This window comes from Rhineura floridana, chromosome 3 (genome assembly GCF_030035675.1).
Source record: "Rhineura floridana isolate rRhiFlo1 chromosome 3, rRhiFlo1.hap2, whole genome shotgun sequence".
NCBI lineage: Eukaryota > Metazoa > Chordata > Lepidosauria > Squamata > Rhineuridae > Rhineura > Rhineura floridana.
In genome coordinates this window covers 45,210,985-45,228,862 of record NC_084482.1, presented here as the reverse complement: position 1 = coordinate 45,228,862, position 17,878 = coordinate 45,210,985, and the positions used below count along the sequence as shown (strand labels likewise).

The 17,878-nt window shown below is 40.1% G+C and overlaps 1 protein-coding gene across 5 annotated transcripts in view; it reads right to left on the bottom strand.

The window, feature by feature from the left end:
• LOC133379760 (ABC-type organic anion transporter ABCA8-like) overlaps nt 1-17,878 on the bottom strand; it is a 140,721-nt gene that overhangs the window by 55,700 nt on the left and 67,143 nt on the right. For all 5 annotated transcript variants that reach the window (XR_009761255.1, XM_061615631.1, XM_061615630.1 and 2 more), the window contains 3 exons: nt 9,797-9,924; nt 8,277-8,414; nt 6,900-7,013 (listed from right to left, as the gene is read on the bottom strand). Coding sequence is in view for 4 of the 5 variants with exons in the window: in XM_061615631.1 (XP_061471615.1) it covers nt 6,900-7,013; nt 8,277-8,414; nt 9,797-9,924 (380 nt within the window). In the remaining variant the exon portion in view is untranslated. The remainder of the gene's footprint in view (nt 1-6,899; nt 7,014-8,276; nt 8,415-9,796; nt 9,925-17,878) is intronic.

The following is a 17,878-nucleotide window of genomic DNA, read 5'->3' as shown; positions in this document are numbered from 1 at the left end:
GGTAGAATCTTTAACCTTCTTACTGAATTATATGAGAAAAATATAAAAAATTAGGAAAAGATTTAGGAACTAATATACTTGAAAATGTCTGGAAGTGGATAGGGAATATAATATGTAAAACACTGTTATCTATGAATTAATAGATCTCCTATAAATTAAAACACATGCATAAGTGGCCCTACAATAATAGATGGAGATGTGAGAACCACATATTTACATACTTTTTGGAAATGCCACAAAATTGAAAACTTCTGGTGTTTAGTGCTGGAATATATTAAAGAAATCACGGGTTGAAAATGGAAATGGACTGCCTTCAAGTCGATCCCAACTTATGGTGACCCTATGAATAAGGTTTTCACGGTAAGCGGTATTCAGAAGTAGTTTACCATTGCCTTCCTCTGAGGCTGAGAGGCAGTGACTGGCCCAAGGTCACCTAGTGAGCTTCATGGCTGTGTGGGGATTCAAACCCTGGTCTCCCAGGTTGTAGTCCAACACTCTAACCACTACACCACACTGGCTCTCAATCACAGGTTATGAATTACCAAAGAACGCAATAAATATACTATTAATTCTATTTGGAAGTATAATGGGCCAGCCGAGATATTGGATTAATATGTGCAGAAAAAGTGTTGAAATAATTATGTTGGTTATATTTGCTTACAATTGCTTAGTTTATAGCTTTTTAGTTGCATAGAGGAAAAATGTTCTCTTTTTAAAATGGGCTTTTCCAGCCCTCCCTTCTGAACAAAGCAATGTTTTCTTATGAAACAGAGTACAAAGAAATAAGGAAGACTAGGCAGTCAGCCCACATTGGCTGTTTAAATAAGGAAGTTCCATCTATGGTGAAGTTAAGATAGCTAGTTGAGGATAGGAGAGCCACTAGGAGCATTGGTTAATGACTTGAAGAACTTGAAAAGTTGTATAAAGAGGCACAGTGAATGGACAGTAGTAGATAAGGTCATGAGAACATGCCTTCCCTTTGATAAGAAAGTGTATAAAAGGCCAGGTTTTATAGCACTCATGACCCCTCAGCTCTGCTGGAGTGGGGGGAGGTCAATGATAACAGGGAAACCATCTATTCTATCCATTATATCTGATGGGTGATGTGTCATCACACGCATTTCATCTATTGTAACTTGTTTTAACTAAGATGTGCCTTTGAAGTCTTATACTTTGATGTTAAATGGATATCCAGCAACTTCTTTCATGCTGATATGTATTCCTATTTTTCTGTTTCTGCAATGATTGGTAAGGCCACCTTGAATATATTTTATTAGTTGTTGCGTGCAAAATATACAAAATGAATAAATAGCATATATTATAAAGATGATTCTGCTGTCTGAGGTCTGACTCCAAAATAGAAAATTTCTGGTATCTCCCTAGACTGAAACAAGCTTGAGTGGGACCTCCTCTATCCTCCGCCTGCATTGGATGACTGCTGTTGATAATCTGTGAGTTTAGGTGAACTCACATTCGACATATAAGAACTCTATGTAGATATGGAGGAAGGGAGAAGGTAAGAACCCTTGACTCTGGGTATTTACAAGAAGGGGGTTGGCCTTGCGGGTATCAGAAGCATATGTTGAAAATGTGGATATAGAAGTGGTCACTATTCTTTTGACCTCAGCTACAATATCAGTGTCTAGTTACTAGGGGGAATTACCCCTTCCCGTTTACTGTATTTTGTTTGTTTGTTTGTTTTTAGAATTTGGGATACAACTTACACCAATGTAAGAGAAAACATATTTTATGAGAACAAATTTGTTTAAAAATTTACAATTTTTTGTATCATTTTGGAACAAAAAGTTTGAGGGAGATATGAGACCATATTCATTACTTTCTTTGGTTTAAAGTTAATCATTCCTTATTTCATGTCTGTTTGCACTCCATCTTTTTCTGCATTATCTTTAGTTATTGAATTACTACTACCCTCATAGTAGTAATAGTAATAGTAGTAGTAAAACGTCATTATAGCACAGGGGTTGCAACCGCATTATAGAACTTCCACATTATCATGAAAACTGCACTGAAAGGCACTCAGAATGATATTTTTAAAATAAAACAGATGAGTGAAATGGGGCAGAAGCAGAAGATGCAACCAGAATGAATAAAAACAGTAACTGGGAGCAGAAAGAGGAAACCAGAAACAGACACAGGGCAGGAGAGGAAAAAAGAATGCTTGAAAAGAGGAAAATTGCTGCAACCGCTGCAGTTGAGGGACTGAATGGGAAGGGAAGAAGCGGGAAGAGTGACACTGAGGGAAGAATAAGTTAACAAATTAAACTCCACAAACAGTAACAAAAGAGCTTGAGAACTAACTAAAACAGAGAAGACTTGAGTGATGGACCCCTCAAAAAAAGCCACCAGGAAGGGAAAAGGGTGGGAAATGGGTTTGGGGGAGAATATCAGGAGAACAAATAAAAGACAGGGATGGGAATGGCTCAAAAACATCCAGTGAAGCAAACTGAAGGATTCACCATGGAAAGGAACACTGAGGATGAAGAACAAGGTAGAACACACAGGAAAAAATAAAGTAGAAAGTGAGGCTGATATAAGAGTGAACAAGAAAACTTCCCTGGTTGCATTTCAGCTCAAGCTCATCCTTAAGGGTTAAAGCTAGCGAGTAGAGTACTAGTTCCTAGACAGGCACCGAAGTGAAGAAAGTTGTTTGGAAGGACAGGAACCTACCTTGTTTTTCGATCTTGTGAGTTAAAAGATGTGTGAACTACTGTACTGTGGGACATGATCATAACCATGATATATCTGATTTTGCAGTACATTGAGATGGGTTATATCAAAGTTCTACAGTATTTCATTTTTTCTGTTATGTTTTTAATAAAACATTTAAAATGAAAAGGATGGGATCTTGATATGGCAATACCAGAGGCACCATCCCTGGGAAGGGGCAGCAGTTAAATATATATATTTATTTACTTAATGTATATCCTGCACCTTAAACATAGATTTATGTCCCCAAGGCAGCTAACAGAGTTGTTTGAAACAAAAAGTAAAATTTTAAAGTAATAAAAATCATTATAACATAGAGCACATAATGCATACTGCAGATTAAAACAAACTAATACAGTCACAGTCCATACAAACAGATGCTAACATCAAACTGCTCTCAAGTTAAAAACAGAGCTTGGAAGTAACTAGTTACAAGTAACGAATTACTTGTAATTCATTACTTTTTTGAGTAACAAGTGGGTAATTCCTTTACATTTTGATTGTAATAGAACTAGGAGTAATTTTACTACTTTTGCGGAGTAATTGTAACGTTTCCAGAATTACTTTTGGGTATTACTTGGGGGGGAGCAGGGTGATTTGTGGATGAAAATCATGTGCCTCAAACTGGGCTTCTGTGCAGTGTCGCTCTTTCCTCATGCTCTGTGGATGGGTAGGAGGCAACAAGGGAGGAAGCAGAGAGTGAGACGGGGTGGAGTGGAGAAAACAATTATTTAAAAAACCGGATAGTGGTGGTGAAGAATGAAGTGGAGGGATTTTTGATTCTAGATTTTATCTTCATTGTTTTTAGATTTTCAATGTCTAGGTATTATATGCCTATGTTGTACGTCGCCCAGAGTGGCTGGACAGCCAGCCAGATGGGGACTAATAAATTCTATAAATAAAATAAATATAAATAAAAAGGATCCGGAGGTCAAGAACATCGATAAAGGAGGAGAAGGAGGCAGCAGCAGAATGGAGATAAAGAACTGTGGAGGTGAAAGATGACAATGTGTGTGTGTGAATACTGTGTTTGCACTTGGCACACAAAGTGGCCTCCACCAGCCTCTCTGGCTACTGTGCTGCATTTGCAGTATTTTAACTTTTTTGCATCTCGGGGGAAAATGTTTGCTTGAGTGAGTGTCCCTTAGTTGGTGGCAGGGCAGGGTCTGGGAGGTGGTTAAGTGAGAGAGATGATGCTGGCTGGCTAAGTGGGGGGGTTGCACTTGGTTTGACATGCAAAGATCTGAGCTGTGGCCTCTGCCTCCCTCCCCACCACCCTTACCAGCAGAGAGACCACCATTGCTATCTTATGAATAAAAATAATTATTCTACTACCTCTGTATGTGTTTGTTTATTTTTAATGTTGTTTTAGGCTACTTAGATGTGCAGCAGCCAAGGCCAGCACCTTGTAGGTGTTTTTTTAAAGTAACTGAAATGTAATTGTAGTGATTACTTTGGAAGAAAAGTAAAGTAATCAGTTACTTTCAGAGCAACTGTAATTGTTACGGTAATTGCTACTTTTTGGGCCATGTAACTGTAACTGTAATTTATTACTTTTAAAAAGTAATCTTCCAAGCTCTGGTTAAAAATGCTTACATTAGTAGTTCTTAAACGTGTGGATAAATTAAAATGTTTCTACCTGGCACCTAAATTATAGCAAAATGGTCTCCAGTTGGGTTTCCTTGAGGAAGGCATTCTAAAGCCACCACAGAGAAGGCTCTCACCACCCGCCACACTTCAGATGGCAGGGACACCAAGAGAAAGACCTCAGATGATAATATCAGTGGACAGGTGGACTGATGGAGAAGATGGTCCAACAAATATTTATTTATTTATCACATTTATACCCCACCCAAGGCGGTTTTCATATGGTTCCCAGGCAGTCTCCCATCCAGGCACTGACCAGACCTGACCCTGCTTAGCTTCAGCAGGGAGCTGGCCTTATGTGCCTTCACACCATAACCTGGGACCAGTTATGTCTGGGTCCTAAGGCATGTAGTGTTATATAGCTTATGATTAGCATTTTGAATTGAACTCAGAAACTTACAGGGAGCCAGTACAGTTGTTTCAATACTATACTAGTATTCAATCAGTCTGAATTACCAATGTGAGTGTTTTGAACTAGCTGCAGTTTCTGAACAGTCTTTAGAGAAAGCCCAATGTATAGAATGTTGCAGCAATCCACCGTTGAAGTAACCATGTGTGGGAAACTGTGATGAGGTTATCTCTGTTCAGGAGGCAAGGTGGGGGGAGGGGCTTTGTGCTACTGAGGCTATGAGCCTCAAGAGAAAAAGACATATCTAATCACACTCTTGATGTTGACTATACACGTGCCTTAATGCCCATAAATGATAGAATCTTAGAAAGCAACAGGAGGCAGTAACCAGAATTAAACAACCTAGAAGACTGTGTGTCTTCCACCTGGCTGCTGGGAGCCCAATATTTCTTATTTTGACTATGGAAGCCGTTGAATAACCACCATTGACAAGGAAATTAAAAGTCCCTAATTTAGCTGACCTAGACCTTGTAGGCAGATCCTGTGCATTCAGCAGGTACAAACACCAATGGCACAGCAAGCTGGCAGTCTATGAGGCTCTTGAGAATTCTCTGCTGATTCTGCAAAGGAATAAGGCTGTGAGGGGTTGCCTGTATTTTTCCGAGCTCAATTCAAAGTGCTGGTTTTAACCTATAAAGCCTTACACGACTTAGGACCAAATTACCTGATGGAATGCCTCTCCCGACACGAACCCACCTATACACTACGCTCAACATCCAAGGCCCTTCTCCGGGTGCCTACTCGGAGGGAAGCTGGGAGTCTGGCAACAAGGGAAGGGTCTTCTCAGTGGTGACCCCCAAATTATGGAATGATCCACTTGACGAGGTGCGCCTGGCACCAACACTGTTACCTTTTGGCACCAGGTCAAGACTTTCGTCTTCTCCCAGGCATTTTAGCATGTGTTTTTAAATGGCTTTTAAAAAATGTGTTTTTAAATTTGTATATTTGTTTTTAATGTTTTTAATTGTTGTAAACCACCCAGAAAGCGTCAGCTAAGGGACGATATACAAATGCAATAAATAAATGCTGCCATGGCCAAAACCAAAAACCAAAAAAAGCTAAAAGTCTGACTGGAATATAAGAGAAAACAAGGAAAACAAGAGAGATGAGGGAGGGAGGGAAGGAGGGAGAGAGAGAGAGGGGGGGGGCAACAAAAGACTAAAGGAGCAGAAGGCTGAGGATGGCGCTTTGTTCCAGGGTAGGGCAGAGTAACTGGGCAGGAGCCTCCGGAGCTGGCAGGTTAGTCAAAGATTGATCACATGCTCCTGGCCTTCTCTGTGGGACAGTTAATCTTTTGTGGTCTGAATGCCTCCTGGTGCCTCCTGCCAGGGAAAATGGTGTAGAAATGCTGCAAATAAACACCAGCTCTCTCCATTGAAATGAATGGTGAAATCTACACACTGAATGCAAAGGTACCCAAAGATCACCTTTTGCTATATGTACCTATCTGGACCCAGACATCAGTGCTGGCAGTTCTCCTAGCTTCCACTAGGTGAGGTGCAGCAGATGGCCAAGAATGAAAGTGCCTTTTCAGTAGTGGCATCACAGTTGTGGAAAGATCACCCCAAAAATGCTCACCTGAGACCCAATCTAATACTCTTCCAGCATTTTAAAATCTTGCATACTACCTTTTCTCTCCTTTTTTTGTCTGCTCATTTTGTCTTAATTTGGAATGTGTTTCAATGCTGCGACACATATTGCATCACTCTTTTTATTACGGTTCTTTTCAACTTGTTTATTTTTATCCTTTATCCATGCAAAGAGAAATCTGGACTGGGATACAGTGTTAGCATAAAACTGAAATGCTGCTTTATTTCTTCCATTGTGGTATACTGAAGACACAGGAATCCTTTAGCTCCGTGTTGGGATTTTCCAAGATCTAAACATAAATGTATCTATACCCAACTGACATAAATTATCATAAACATGAAAATGCAGGGGTCATAGGCCCCACAGATTTTAACATCAAGGTTGCTGTGGATGCTTGGACAACCACATATACACAAACACAGCATTTAAATATCATCTAATGAGTTTGATTTCAACTGGAGTGGCGGAATCAAATGATTGTATTTGTTGCAATGGAATATGCCTCATGAGTGTTTAATTATTTTACCTTATAGTAACGAATGCTTGTCATTGCAAAGTGTGCTGGAAAAGCAGGGTATAAAAACATCCCAATCACGCTTAATTGATGAAAGAAGCTCCATAGCTCTATGCTACTGTGTTCCTGTGGAAAGAATTAGAAAGATAAAGTATATAACTGCTTTGTGACAGTATTTATTTATTTATAAAAATATTTGTATATTCCTATTTTATTTTTAAAAATCACAGCAGTTTACAACCATACACATATACAATAAGTACTACATAAACATTCAAAATCAGAGAATATCAATCAGCCATTGCAGAAAGATGTTCCCTTAATTGCCTGCATAAGCTTAGCATAGAAAAGTTTTCAGCAGATGTATAAAGGCTTAAACCGAAGGTACTTGCTGTATCTCTATGGGAAGAGAGTTCCACAGGACTGGGCCAATAACACTAAAGGCTTGGTTACATGTTGCTGTCAGATGTGCCTCGCTAAGTCTGGGGGTGACCAGTGTCACTCCTGCAGATTATCTCAGTGATCAGGCTGGAATATAAGAGTTCAGACAGTCCATAAGATACCCTGGATCAGAGTTGTTCAGGACTTTGTAAATGAATGCAAGGATCTTGAACCTAGCTCAGTAGTAGATGGACAGCCAGTGCAGCTGTTTTAACAATGGTCACACATTGTTGGCCATGTGCCCCCACCACAAGCCATCACACTCCACACTGGCTGAAGCTCCCAAACCATGCCCAAGGACAAGCCCAAATGGACCACATTGCAGTAATCCAGCCTCGAGATTACCAATGCATGCACTACAATGGTCAGGCTATCCCTGCCCAGAAACAGCTGTAGCTGATTAATCAGAGCTCATACACACACACACACACACACACACACTTAGGATAGCTAAGTAAACAGTATAATTTGTAGGCTTAAAATGATTAAGAATTGTAGGAATAAAGATTGTTCATTGCTTATTTAAAAGTAGTCTTTGTGTTGCTGATGTACTATTAGCTGTTACATATCCACAAGAATTGACTGAAGGTTATAGCAGAGCCTCTGATCAACTCAGGTGAAAGAGAAATGATGAGTATTAGTATACTGAATAAAAATTAAAATAACAAAAGCAATTAATATTAAGTGGACAGATATTTCTATCAAATACCTTGGAATATATTTTAATACCAACAAACAATAAGATATTGCAAACTAATTACATGTTTTTTAGAAATCATAGAAGATCTGAAAAAATGGACAAAATTAGAAATATCTTGGATTGGAAGATTGTCAATATTAAAAATGAATGTAAATCCACTCATATTCATATATTCTCTCATTCACTGCCACAACTACTTCCCACAGATGCTAGAGTAACTCTTCTTATAACCCAATTTAGACACTTACATACATAAATACTTGGCTCCAGATTCGAATATGGGCAGTAGAATTTAACATTTGCAGAAGTGCATTGCTGATGATGTTGACAAGCACTGGAAAGCAGTTAGTCACTTCCACGTGGCATATAAGTGTAAATCTGTATTTCTGAACCAAAGCAAGACAGGAGATGGAAGTTATTGTTCAGGTCAGTCAGTTAATAACTGCTAAAAAAGCAACAGCCCATTGTGAAAGCAGCGATTCTTCATGTGCTACTTTTATGAAGAGATAAAGTATGTAAAAAGGGCCACAGGATCATGCCAGTTATCCTGCCCCTGCCAATGCATGGCTCTTCCCAGCCTCGCCAATGCCATCTATACATCTGTGTGACATATGGGGTGGGGAGCCTACTTGCATAGACTTCTACATGGGTAGGCTTCTCCAGATCCTAGAACCCAGTGCAACCGGGGTTCCAGAACCTGGGGGAACCTCATGCAGACATCTATGCTCAAAGCCTTCCCTGGCACAGATGCCCAAATGTGGATAGCAGGACTGAGAAGAACCACAATTCAGGGGGGGGTACAGGCATGCCCTTATGGCCCCTTTTTACACATGTTACCCCTTCACACAAGTAACCCAGTAAACTGCTTTTACTGAGGACCAGTCATATGAACCCATGTGAGGCTCCTGACGGAGAAGCAGGCATGCAAATAAACAAAAACTATTAGGTGAATCACATTAAGTGTTCATTTTGGCTGGGGCTTAAACAGCTGCCTTCATTTGGCTGTCATTCAATGAAAAATTATTTGAGAAAGGTATTAAAAAACAGATTTGTGAAACAGCTTTGCCCAACAGCCTAAGATGCCTTTGATTTCCAGTTGGTATTATTTATTTTTAGTGTCAAATGTCATTTCTTTTCTCATTCATTGATGGAGAATGGTTAAAAAAAAACAGAATTTTTTTTAGCATAGTACAGATTTCAGGTGCCTGACCCATAAGGATAAGAGAGTACTGGAGACTTATAGTGTCCTTGCAACTGTTGTTTTAATTACAAATATACAAGCAGAATACAGTGAAGACCAATCTGCTAGCAAGTAGGAGAACCTCTGTCCCTGATTCTCGGAAAGCATTTTCAGATACCAAATTGCAACTCCAACATAGCCAGGCTCCCCCACTCCTAAGTCAAGATACGTAAGTAAAAAGGCTGGTTAAGTTATTTTGGCACCTGCACCAGAAAATCCCACAAGTGTCTTTCCCTGGCAGTAAAAATGCAATAATAATACATTGAAGAACCAATGATTATGCTCCCTTCTGTGACACCCTAAGGCAGCTACCTCACTGTACCTCATAGTAGCCCCCTCCCCCAGTTTCAACTAAGTCCAGGCACCCCAGTTAGTAATTCAGTTTGCAACTCTTTGTCTCTCCCTCCCCTTAATTTGAGGATGTCAACTTCACCATGCTCTGATAAATATTCACTTCCAAAGACTGGAGAGAGGTTCCCTAATATCAAGGAACAATACCATTCTCAAGTGTAGGACAGCCTGAGTTACCTTGTCTTCAAGGGCTATCTTTATAGCCCCATTGTGTACTAGTTGGTCACTGAGATTTCTGCCTGAGACAATTTCCACCAGGACATTCTGACTCTTTACTCCATGGATGAAATTGTCAATACTTGCACCTGATGGACAGGAAGGTTTGATAGAATTACCAGAGGGCTTCTCAAACAGGGAAGTACCAATATGAAGTGAATACAGAACTTGAATAATCCATGTGTGAAATTTAATACCTATTTATTTGTATGGCTGCCAAAATGGGTGGTGGTATAGTTAGGGATGGGGAGAAATTATACTCAGTTTACATTTAAAGGTGAATCTACCTAATTTGCACTTCCTGAAACAATGTGTGAACCAAAAGAGTCATCATTCAAAATTTGGCCTTGTGCCCATTTTTGGAAAATCATAAATAAAAAACTTTTTTAAAAAAACTCCCTTCTGTGAATTTTGCAGTGTAGTTCTCCAGCTAAGTACTGTGTACAAAAATGCACTAATTAAGGTACACTGCATAGAATGCATATATTAGTGAAAATAACACTAAGATGCCTTATACAAGGGGAAACATAGAGAAAATACGCTATGAAAAATTGGCAAAATTGTATACAAAAATATTCATAGAAATTCATATTAATGCTAATGAATTTCCATGAGGACTTTTAAAAAAATGCAAACTGATGTGGAAATGAGAACTGAAATTAACACTGGAAAAATGAGAAACTGAGAGAAATTTACATTAACAGATTTGCCCATTCCTAGTTATAGCTGAGAGTTACACTTATAATTCTTAAGATGTTTACTGTTCAGATAATATTCCACATATTTCACATCAGGAATCGTCTGAAGGAAATGGTTTTAGGATTGCCAATAGTGGGTGGTATTCAATGAAACAATTGTAGACGTGTAAGGATTACCATTACTGCAATGGGATTCCCCCCTCTCCTCCCCCCACTGTCCCGAAAGTTGTTCTGCGTTATGGAAATACGCAGAGATACTCAGCGGTCTGAGCTGCATGTGCCAGTGTGTGTATCTACCTACGTAGCAGGCTTTTACCTTGCATTTAAATCACTGAGACTTAAGACAGTAAAATAAGAAAAGCTACTTAATTTATAGAAATACATAGCAGATAGGAAAGGCATACCTAGTTTTAACCTAGTTAAGTTGGAGGGACAATGCCCGGATTTGGAAATTGCCCTCATGGCTCAGAAGAGAGAGCAAAGACAAAGATGTCTCTCTCTCGGATTGTCAAAGAAGAAACAAAGGAAGGAGGGGCAGTTCAGCTTCCCCGAGCATATCAGTTTACAATGGAAGGAAGTTAGGTAGAGAACAGGTAAAGATAAGCAAACCTAGCCAACTGGAGGACTCTAACTCTACCTTCCTTCTGGAATACAAACAAAAGAACCCAAATGGGAATTGCTGTTGCCCCACTTCCAACATTTGGTTCAGCCCATGAGGTTTGTCTTGTCTCACAGATTGCAGTATCTGACTTTGCCCAATGCCTTTGTCAGAGCATCTGTAGTCATGTCTTCTTTTGGACAATACTCCATCTTGCGTAGTCCTCTGCTGTAGGTATTTCTAATGAAATAGTGCTTCACATCTATGTGCTTGGTTCGTGAACTCACCTCTTCTGACTCTGAGTCTGATGGATCCTTGGTTGTCTTCATGCATCACAATAGACCCAGGTATAGAGGTGCCTAAATCTTTGAACAGTTTAAGTAGCCATTTCAACTGTCTGCTTGCTTCCGAAGCTGACACATACTCTGCTTCTGTGGAAGAGAGTGCTACAGTCTCTTGTATCTTACTTGCCCAGCTGATCACTGAATCTCCATAGTAGAAGATATTTCCACTGTTGGATTTTCGATCTGTAGTGTCTTCAGCCCAATCAGCATCTGCATATCCCACTAGTTTGGGATCTTGGGTAGCCACTAATGTCAGTTTCATGGTTGTGGTGCCCTTCAGATATCTCGCTACTCTCTTGATTGCTTCCCAGTCCTTCTTGGTTGGCAAGCTGGTTTTTCTGCACAAGCATCTCACTGCTGCTGCCACATCTGGACTGGTAACAGTGCTGATTTACAGAAGATTCCCAATGGATTGTCTATAGCTCTCATGGTCTTCCCATAGTTATTTGTTGTGGTCCAGTTTCAGGTGTTCTACTTCCATTGGAGTAGGTGCTGGATGTGCATCTTTCAGTCCTAGACTCTCAAGAAGGTCTTAGGTCTTTTGTCTTTGACCCAGCAAGAAGGATCCATCATCTTTTCTTTCAATTTGTATTCCGACGTAGTGAGTGACATCACCTAGGCACTTCAATCTCCTTGTTGAGATGATTCACTAGTTGTTGCTTATCCAGAGGGTAAGCCAACAGTAGATCAGTAGGTAAGTCCATCTGTTGTTCTTGAATCTGCTGTACAAACATGTCTCTGCTCTGCCTTGTACAAAGCCTTCCTTCAACAGCATTTTGCTCAGTTTCTCATTCCAGGCTCTGGCAGCCTGTTTAAGTCCATAGATAGATTTTTGAAGTTTACACACTAGGTCTTCTTTTCTTGGAACTTCAAACCTTGGTGGTTGTTGCATGTAGATTTCCTCTTCTATTTCCTCCATACAAGAATGCTGTTTTTATATCCATGTGCTCCACCTGCACTTTCTTGTTAGCAGCAACACTCAGAAGAGTTCTGATGGTCGTTTGACTACAGAAGCAAATGTTTGATAGTAGCCTTGTCCATACTTTTGAGAGTATGCTTTGGCTACTAGTCTTGCCTTGTATCTCTCAATGTTTCCTTCAGCATCTGGCTTTTTCTTGAATATCCACTTGCAACCTACAGCTTTCCTTCCTTGAGGAAGCTTGGTCAGTGTCCAAATTTTATTCTTGTGTAGAGCTTCCAGCTCTTCCTTTGCTGCCTGCCTCCACCTCTCATCTTCAGCTTTGGGTAAGACTTCAATCTCTTTCCAGGTCTCTGGCTCTGGAAGTTCAACTCTCACAAGGTAAGCAAGTCTGTCTGGTGGTACACCTTTGTTGGTGTATTCAGAACATCTGGGTGCTGCCCCTTCAGCTGCCCCTTCTGGCTCTGATGCCTCTTCTGGCTTAGACTCCTCGGCTTCTTCTGTGGGTGTATTATTGTGATCCTATTGTGGAAGAATAGCTCAGTTTCTTCTACCATTTCACTGTCATCTGTTTGGTATGGCGCCCCTTCTGGTGGGTGTGCACACTTTACTTCTTCAAAGTGGATAGTTCTGTATACTCCAACTTCGCCAGTTTTGGGATCTATGACTCAGCATCCCTTCTGCATTGAAGAATATCCAATGAATATGTCTTCCTTGGCAGTGTTGTCAAATTTTGACCTCTATTGTTTCAGGATGTGTACAAAAGTCTTGCAGCCAAATGTACAAAGGTGAGACATGCTTGGTGTCCGATCATGCCATAGCTTGAAAGGTGTTTTGTTGGTTGCAGTTGCCAGAATTCAGTTCTGCAGATGGGTGGCTGTAACTGTTGCATCACCCCAGTATTTCTGTGGTAACTGTGCATCTTCCAACAAGGAATGAACCATCTGTCCAAGAGTCCGGTTCATGCGTTCCGCAACCCCTGTTGTTCTGGAGTATAAACAGTAGTCTGGTGCTCTGTGCCTTCCTCATGTAGAAAGTCTTGCATAGCCCTGGATACAAATTCTCCTCCATTGTCAGATCTTATAATCTGTGGCTTTCTACCAAATTTGTTGGATACAATTCTGACATAGTCCTTCAAATTTTGAAGTACTTGACTTTTCTCTCAGTAGGTACACCGTAGTATATCTCAAGTAATCATCTATGAAAGTTAGCATGTATAAATTTCCACCCTGTGATGGCATTCTACAGGTCCACAAAGGTCTGTGTGAATTAATTCTAGAGGCTTTGTGGTCTTCCTTTCACTTTTCTTAGGAAATTTTGGTTTCACAATTTTTGTCTTTATACAGCGTTCACATTTTTCTGTAGATTTATATTGTCCAATTTTAATGCCTCTAGCCAAATTTCTCTAGAGGATTGATTCTGGCTAACCTGGCATGTCCCATTCTTTGATGCCAAACATGTAAACATCCAGAATCACAGGTTTCTTTGGCTGTATTTGCATGCATAGTTTCAAAATATTCCAAACACAATTTTTCAATTTTGCAGTACAACATAATTCTCCTTCATCTAAAATTGGCAAATTTTGTCACTTAAATAAAGTTCATCTCCAAGTTGCATTATTTTAGTGGCACTTGTTAAATTATCTTTCAATGCTGGGACAAATAGGCAATTTTTCAGTTCAAGTTCTCTGGCATTTTGCAAAGTAGCTCCACAGTGCCTACTCCGTGAGAACAGAAAATATTTCCTGATGCTGTAATTACATTCTGTGTATGGGGGCTAAAGTTCTTAAACATATTTTTATTATTTACCAAATGTGCAGTAGCCCCAGTATTGATTAAAAATCTGGTTTTATAATCATAATTCTTTCCAGCAGATACATAGTAACTGGAATGCTTCACTCTAGTTTGGCTATGTGTTTTTCTTTCAGACTGCTTCTGTTTAAATCAACTCTTTCTCCTGTCTCCCTTCTAGGACAATCTCTTCAAAGGTGATTAGGAGATTTGCATTTGAAGCAATTCTTCATTTATTTGTTTGTACTTTGCTGTGGCTTCGGGGCATAACTCATCTATCTGTCCTGCCTTTGGTTGCTGTTTCTGCTCACAGCAAAATTTGCTTTTTCAGACAGAGCTTGTTCCTGTCTCTTTATAGTACTGATCTTTCAAATATGCCATAATCTGAGCCAAATTCTGATCTGTCTATTGAAGTATGCAAGTCGTTATATAATGAAGTTGATTTAGAGAGGCCAGGAGTATGACCTTTTGTAAATCTTTGTCCAGCGATCTTCCACATCTTTCTAATCCTCAGAGCAGACTTGTAAACCTCTCCAGATTTGGATTCAGATCCTCTCTGTCAGATTGTCTCAGCGTGTACAATGACTTATAGAGAAACATCACATGATTTTTAGGTTTTCTCTGATATACTTTTTCAAGGTCTCCCCATATTTCTTTAGCATTCCTACAGCCCATGCAAACATTTAGTGTCTCATCTGATAAAACAGAAATAAGAAGAGACTTCACTTTGGCATGCTTATGCTTCCAGGAGGCAGTGGCTGCTTCATCCACTGCTGAGGGTTCAGGATCAGTCAGGACTCCATGCAGATCCTCCCTTTCCAAAAGTGCCATCATTTGGAGACTCCAAATCACATAATTGTCCTTCTCCAGCCTTGGGATGTTTGTCTTAAGTGTTGATTCTTCAGCCATGGTTTCCTATGTTTTCCTCTGCTTTTCTTTCTCTAATCTAAAGTCTCATTTTGATCTCTTTTGTAAATCACACATAGCTTTCTTTTAGCTTTCAGGCACAATTTGCAATTCAGTTTGGCTTACTGGGTATCCATAACCCTTTACTATGGAAATATATATATGCAGAAATACTCAGAGGTCTGAGCTATGTGTGCCACTGTGTGTATTTACTTTAGAAGCAGGCTTTTACCCTGCATTTAGATAACTGAGACTTAAAGACTTAGTAAAATAAGAAAAGCTACTTTATTTATAGAAATACATAGTAGATAAGAAAGGCATACCTTGTTCTAACTAAGTTGGAGGAGCAATGCCCAGACTGGGGTAATTGCCCTCATGGCTCAGGAGAGAGAGCAAAGACAAAGATGTCTCCTCTCTCCTTGGACAGTCGAAGAAGAAACAAAGGAAGGAGGGGCAGGTCAGCTTCCCTGAGCATATCAGTTTACAATGGAAGGAAGTTAGGTAGAGACCAGCGCCGGTAAACGAAGGCAAGCCTAGCCAGCTGGGCCTAACTCTATCTCCCTTCTGGAATACAAACAAGAGAACCCAAACGGGAGTTGCTCTTGCCCACTTCCAACATTCTGGAGGGTTAGGGAAAATCCCAGGACAGATTTGGGGAGCAGGGGGAGGAAAGGGGGCTAATGTTCTGTTGTGCAAGGAGAAATCCTTGCGCTGATGGAGTGCTTGTGTTAGCACTATACTGATACAACCTATAGCTACTCTCTATGTTATGACCTTAGTATATGAAGCATACTTAGAAGAAACATTTCTTGCTATGCTGCAGTCATTATTTTTGCAAACTGACCATATATAAAGTCTGCTGCTTCTAACAATCTGTTGCCTGAAACTCCTTTCAAGTCCCTGCTGGAGGAATACCCTCCAGATGAGGACCTGGTGCTCCTCAAAATGAACATTATGGAGAGTAGGCTGTGTCAAGACAGAGACAGTGGGACACAGCAGGGGAATCCAGGGCCCTCAAGGTCACAGCACCCAGACCTCCTCTGCAAGACACAGAGGGTCCAGGCTCAGAATCTGAGACGAAGGCTGAGATGCCACTGAGCCCAAGGGAGTGCTGGCTCCTAAAGGCACAGGCACAGTCAGTTCTCAGACACGGAAGTTCTCTCCTGAAGAACAAGGACTCCTCGGGACTAAGGGGCTACTCATGGGAAAGCTATTCCTCATGAGTAGACCAAACTCCTCAAGCAATCCTGATGGCCTGTATTGTATTATGGGTGGGTCTCTGAAGGTTCATGGTTTAAAGCCTTCAGTTTCTGACTATTCTTCTACCACCTCTGTGTTATTTATTGGGCTGCCATGTATTTGACCTTAAACTGCTCCTGGACTCTGCCTTTTGTGTTGTCCTTGGGACTTCAGACTGTGACTATACTTTGCCTTTTGAATTGTCCATGTGAGTCAACCTAGGACTGTTGGTTTCAGTTCTAACAGCTCCATCCTGTGTCATGATAGAACCACTTCAGTTCCCCTTAGGAAAAACAGTCCTTGCCCATAGATGGGGATGGGGGAGAAATTTGATTCAATGTGCACTTTCTGAAACAGTAAGTGAACTGAAACACAGTTATCCTTTGAAAGTTGCACTTCCCTGTATTTTGCAACATGGTTTTCCAGCCAAGTGAGGTATACAAAAATGCAGAGCTTGGAAAAGTTACTTTTTTGAACTACAACTACCATCAGCCCCAGCCAGCATGGCCACTGGATTGGGCTGATGGGAGTTGTAGTTCAAAAAAGTAACTTTTCCAAGCTCTGCAAAAATGTATATACTAGGGTGAAGTGTGCATTAATATATATATATATATATATATATATATATATATATAAGTGAAAATAACATTAGGGAAAATATGTTATGTGAAAATGTGTATATTAAGCAAGAGTGCATACAAAAATATGTATATTAGGAGAAATCCACAATAAAATGCTGATGGATTTTCATGAGGACTTGTTTAAAAGATGCAAACCTATATGGAAATATTGAGAACTGAACTTAAGCTTGGAAAAATGAGAACCTGAGAGAAACCAAAACTGATGTATTTGCCCACTCATAGCATATAGAAAACCTGTACGATGTAGCATAGTTTCCCAACCTGAAATCAAGGAAACTATTATGTATTTGTTCACTCTAGTTATTTTTAGCCTACCCTGCAATCAACTACCCAAGGTGGGGGGAGATATCAGATTTGTGATATCAGAAGTAGTACAGCGCTGTCAAGGATTTTATCGACTCATTTAACTACCTCATTCTGCATGATGGAACACAAGAAGCTGTCTTCTTATTCAGACTATTGATCCATCTAGCTCAGGATTATGAGGCTAGATACTGTATATGAGTGCAGGTAGTAATAAAATAGTAGAATACTTAGATGGTAGAATACATTGCATCACTTCAGCTGAGGCTGCAGTTAGGGGAATCACGTTTTGAATGTTCTCCTTCAAAACAAATATCCCCACCTAGCCTTCTGAAGTGATGCAATCCATTCTCCCACCTCAGGACTCTGTAATCTTATTCTTCTGCAGTGTATGCCAGGTCTCATGCCTAGAATAAACCACTCATGCCAGCTTCAGATTCAGCAGAGCTCATGTCGACTGAGAATAGATTGTGTGATACTCTGCAATAACTGCTCCATGGCTGCATTCTTTGCCCTTTCTTCTAGTATACCACTTCTTCATTCCTTTTTATTTTTTCTTATATTAAAAATGAATGTAAAGATTAATATTTTATTACATTTATATC